Source organism: Orycteropus afer, unplaced genomic scaffold, assembly GCF_000298275.1.
Source record: "Orycteropus afer afer isolate SDZICR_OR568_19922 unplaced genomic scaffold, OryAfe1.0 scaffold00529, whole genome shotgun sequence".
Taxonomy (NCBI): Eukaryota; Metazoa; Chordata; class Mammalia; order Tubulidentata; family Orycteropodidae; genus Orycteropus; species Orycteropus afer.
In genome coordinates this window covers 50,527-55,722 of record NW_006922116.1, presented here as the reverse complement: position 1 = coordinate 55,722, position 5,196 = coordinate 50,527, and the positions used below count along the sequence as shown (strand labels likewise).

The 5,196-nt window shown below is 36.2% G+C and overlaps 1 protein-coding gene across 1 annotated transcript in view; it reads right to left on the bottom strand.

Moving 5' to 3' along the window:
• The window catches only part of PLCB1 (phospholipase C beta 1), a gene marked incomplete at its 5' end in the record, with an annotated part of 251,113 nt that overhangs the window by 229,772 nt on the left and 16,145 nt on the right, over positions 1–5,196 (bottom strand). Inside the window, 2 exons of the mRNA XM_007955668.2 lie at positions 313–437; positions 3,179–3,263. Of these exons, the coding sequence (XP_007953859.2) occupies positions 313–437; positions 3,179–3,263 (210 nt within the window). The remainder of the gene's footprint in view (positions 1–312; positions 438–3,178; positions 3,264–5,196) is intronic.

Sequence of the window (5,196 nt, the reverse complement as noted above, 5' to 3'; positions counted from 1 at the left end):
TTTTTTTTTTTTTTCAGGTTTTTATGAATTCTTCAAATTTTTACAACAAATACGTTTTTATTACTTGTATAAGTATAAAAGAGCACTTGTTTGAAAAATAATACAAAACTCAATACAAATGATTGAAGAAATTTTCTAATTTTTCAAAGTTTACCTGATTTTTGTTTTTTTTCTTGGCATTGATACTTCAGTGAACTTCGCTTTTCTTATTCAAAATCAAGTTTGGCAATTATTTTCTCCTCTGATTACTTGGGTATGGTTCCGGGACACTTGGAAATGTGGCTTTATGTTCAAGCCACATCAAGTACTTACCCACTGTTTGGAAGTTAAGTGCAACCATTTGACAGCCGGCATTCCAGAAAAGCTGAGGCATATAGTTGGATGAATCCACACGTGTTCCTTTTGGATATATTCTGCTAAGCTGCATTTTGTTATATCTGGACCATCATGTTAAGGAATGAATACAGTTATAACAATCAATACTATTAACCAAGAGGCTACCCTCCAACTTTCTTCATTGTTGTTGTTGTTGTTGTTATGTGCTGTTGAGTCGGCCCCGACTCATAGCGACCCCTCCTTGGGTTTCTGAGGCAGTATCACTATGGAAGTAGATTGCCCAACCTTCCTTCCGAGGAGTGGCTGGTGGGTTTGAACCACCAGCCTTCTGGTTAGTAGGCAAGTGCTTTAGCCACTATGCTACCAGAGCGTTTGGAGAAAATGAAATAAATATCAATGATATCATTGAGCTAGTGAATGAAATATGAAAAAAAGAAAACTCTTTCTGAACAAACAGAGTAAATGTGATTTTATAATATAAATATAGTATCATTTTTGTAAAGGAGCTCTGGTAGCACAGTGCCTAAGGCATTTGACTCCTAGCCAGAAGGCTGGCAGTGCAAACCCACCAGCCACTCCCCGGAAGGAAGGCTGGGCAATCTACTTCGGTAGAGATACCACCTCAGAAACCCAATGAGTGGTCACTATGAGTCAGACTCCATCCACAGCAGTGAATTTTCTTTCCCCCCAATCATTTTTGCAAAGCCTTGTGGGTAAAAGCTAATGCAGTAGTGAAAATGGTTGAGTCAAAGTCAATGTGACAGGCTTACTGATTAAGGACGCATGAGGAAGCTGGAAAGTATCAAGTCATGGAGCAGGATGATACTGTTTGGCAGAAGCAGATAGTATGAATTTCGTACATTTAAAAAAAAAACAAATTTTTGCTGAAAATATACACAACAAAACATACACTTACTCAACAATTTTCACATATACAATGGTTATAACACATTATATCACAATTCTCACTATATCTGCCCATACTGTTTTAGCACCATTAACTTAGACTCTCTGCCCCTTCAAGGTCTCATCTATGCTCTACAGTGCTGTTGATATTTTGATGTCACGTAGATAATTCTTTAAAAGGGCACAATGCACAGGGCAAATATTTTTCATTGAGCTAAACTATTGTTTAAAGAACTACTACCTTCTTTGCTGTTAGACCAGAGGAAATGGTTGTCCGATTATCATTACTGAATGTTTTGATTAGGGACTCAACAAATGGATCTTGATCAAAAGGAGAAAAATTGTGAATGAGACTTCAAATTCTTACCTAAAAGCAGACTTACTGGATACATTGAGATGGAGGAATGGCTGAATCTATTGCCTGGAAACAATGTTAAATATTCAGCCAAAACTATCCCATGAAGTCATCTCTGTAGCTATTTTTGAAAAGCTTTCTGCTCTTTTTCCTAAGTTTCTCTGAGAATGCTATTTGCAAAGACTGTGGAATTTTTTATGATTGATTAAAAAAAAAAAAAAACTCACTGCCGTCGAGTCGATTTAACTCATAACGACCCCTCCTTGGGTTTCCTAGGGGTATCTTTATGGAAGTAGATTGCCCAGTCTTCCTTGCGGGGAGTGGCTGGTGCGTTTGAACCTCTAGTCTTCCAGTTATCAGTCAAATGCCTTAGGCACTATGCCACCAGAACTCCCTTATGATTGATAACAAAGTAAATATAGCACAGATGGTCTGACCTTATTTAGTATTTTGGTTCCTGCCACCATCCATTTTCCATCCCAAGAAACATATCATTATTGAACAAGGGTAAGTCTTTAAGGTGCAGGTGACTAGTTTCCATTACCAAGTACTGTTATGTACAGACTAGCTTAAGGTTCCAAACTTGGGCTGGGAGTTAGGCAAAAGGGAGTTTGAAAGTTGACTCTGAAATTGCCAGCTGTATGGTCTTGGGCAAGTTATTTTACCTTTCTCTGCTTCAGTTTCCTTATCTAAAAACTAGGTTTAACAATTACTACAGCATAGGACTATTGTGAGGATTAAATAAAACATAATGAAAATGATTAGATGAATAAGAGTTATAATGATTTTTATAGAGTGATTTTATTTATGGAGTCTACATTTGTTTTCTCTCCTACTGTTGATGAATTTTAAAAGTGTCTTAAAAAAACAACTTATGACTTGTTTCATGAAATTGAGCTTTTTTGGACTTACTGTATGAAAAGAAATTTAATGCCTATTTCTTTTTATTTTGGTTCGTGGATAATAAGGAAAAGATTTTGTTGTTAGTAGTATCAACAAAGCCATTATTAGGAATATATGTTTATATTCTCATCATCATCATCACAACTATTCTTTTGACTGGACATCTATTACATGTGGGACATCAGTTCAGGTTTTATAAACACATACATATATTTTCACATAGGGATACTGCCTCAGAAATCCAAGGAGGGGTCTCTATGAGTCAGATCTGACTCGACAGCAGTGAGTTTGGTCTGGTGTTTGGTTATTACATATGTATAATGTACACACACACACACTGCAATGTATTATACCTAACACACACAACAAACCATAAAGCTGGTCAGTATCTATTTTATAGGTCAGGAAACTCAGATACAGTAAACTGTCAAAAGACAGATGGTATGGAGAGGTAGAATTGCTCTTAAAATCTGGACTTCCTTTATTCCAAGGCCAGTTCACTTTTTCATGTGCCAGCCTATCCCCTAGCATTGCGCACCACTATTTGTCACAAACTATTTACCACACCCAGGTTATAGACTTAGCCATTTCATGTATCTTTCTCCTTATTAGAAAAACTTTAGTAGCGCGTGACTCTGGTTGTGTTAATTAAGCAGACGTTCGTCAAATCAAGGGTACTCTACAAATTCCACTGGGGTCTTCGTAAGCTGCTCGAGCCCTTTGGTTTCCACGAAGGAAGACATTTCAAAACTTCTATTTCTTTCTGAATTAATGGAAATTAAGAAAGAGAAGAAATAAAATTGATTATAATTTATAACATTATAAAGGAAGTAGGTAAATGTTCAATGAAATTGAAGGCAATTAATTCCCAGCATAATTTTATATTTATTATTTTTTGCTTTGTGTTTCCTTAGCGAACTAGTTATCTGGAAGAAAGATTTTTTTTTGTTGTTGTTTTTCCCCCATTCAAACTGACCAGCCACTCCACTGCCTGAGGCAGTCTGCTTGTGTAACAGTTTACAGCCTTGGAAACGCTATGGGGCAATTCTACTCTTTCCTATAGGGTTGCTATAAGTTGGAATTGACTCAGTGGCAGTGGGTTTGGGTTGGTACTTAGGTCAGATTCACTTATGATTGTGCAAATTTGGGATATGGTGGCACTAAGATAGGGAAGTGATTTTTAGAGATGTACAGTGTGGCAAAAGGAGCCCTGGTGGTATGGGTAAGGCATTTGGCTACTAACCAAAAGGTTGGGGGTTCAAATCTACCAGCTGCTCTACAGAAGAAAGATGAGGCAATCCACTTCCATAAAGATTTATAGCCTTGGAAACCCAATGGGGGGTCGCTGTGAATTGGAATTGACTTCATGGAAATGGTTTAATGTGACAAAGGGGGTCCTGGATGGCACAAACAGCAAGTGCTCAATTACTAACCTAAAGGTTGGTGGTTCAAACTCACCAGTGGTTCCACACAAGAAAAGACTGGTGATTGCTTCTGTAAAGATTACAGCCATGAAAACTCTGTAGAGCAATTCTACTGTGTAACACATGGCATAGCCATGAGTCAGAAGTGACTTGATGGCAACAGGTTTGGTTTAGTTTTGGAGTAGTGTAACAATGAAGCCTATTTTATCATAAAAGAAGGACCCTGTAGAATTTTTTGTTTTAAGTCCACCCAGATTGATTTCTTGGGGCCATATCTGGGATTAATGAAAGAGACCATGGAAATGTTTGTACTAGATGGTGACTCTCTTCCATACCACATTGTCACCTTCTGAAGTTGTATATCTCAGTGTATTCCCTGTTGGTTCAAACAACTAATGTGACATTAGAATTAAGGCATTTCAAAGCAGAAGGATACTTGAAAATTTTGCAGTGTGAAGACCTCATTTTCCAGATTAGATAACTGAGACTATTAAGGGGAATTAGCTAAAGGTCTCAATATTCTTGAACATAAATACTAAACAACAACAAAATGTTTTAAAATGAAATCCAATCTGGCAAATAGAATAAGAGTAACAACATTTTCTTAGTATTAGAAGGACTGAAAATCAAACTTCTCCACCCTTTTCCAAATAAAAATTAAATTGTTATGAAAAGTGTTCATACAAGTGCAGACAGAGCGCTCAGACAGGTCTTTGTGTTTTAAACTGAATCACCTTTGAGACATTTTTCCCTCTTTCACACACACTATCCATAATCATAATCTCATTCTCCTTAACCATCCCCCAGGATCCATCTGTACCTACATTCTCATCCTCCTCAATGTAATCAATTCTACTGTCAATTCTTACTTCTCTTATTTTGACCAGTTATAAATTTACTTTCATATGACTAAGTTTTTGAAGTGTGATTAATAATTAAAATTAAGTCATCATGAATAGGTACTTTGTAAAATATGTGCGATATTCCTTTAAAAAGAGAGAAAATGATACAAGACATAATAGGTGATATTACCTAACATCTAAAAATGTGGGTCACATTTACTTGACTAGTTATATTTAAACACATTGAATCCATACTAGCAGCATGTTTTCCCTTGTAATATCAAAGCTGAATTGGAAAAATCTCAGATAAAATTCAAGCTTCTTTGTTACGTTTTAAGAATAAGGATCTTAAATTAATTTTTAAATAAATAACTATTGTTAAATATCTATACTGCTTTGTACTCAATGCTGAGGTTTATAATAGTTACAT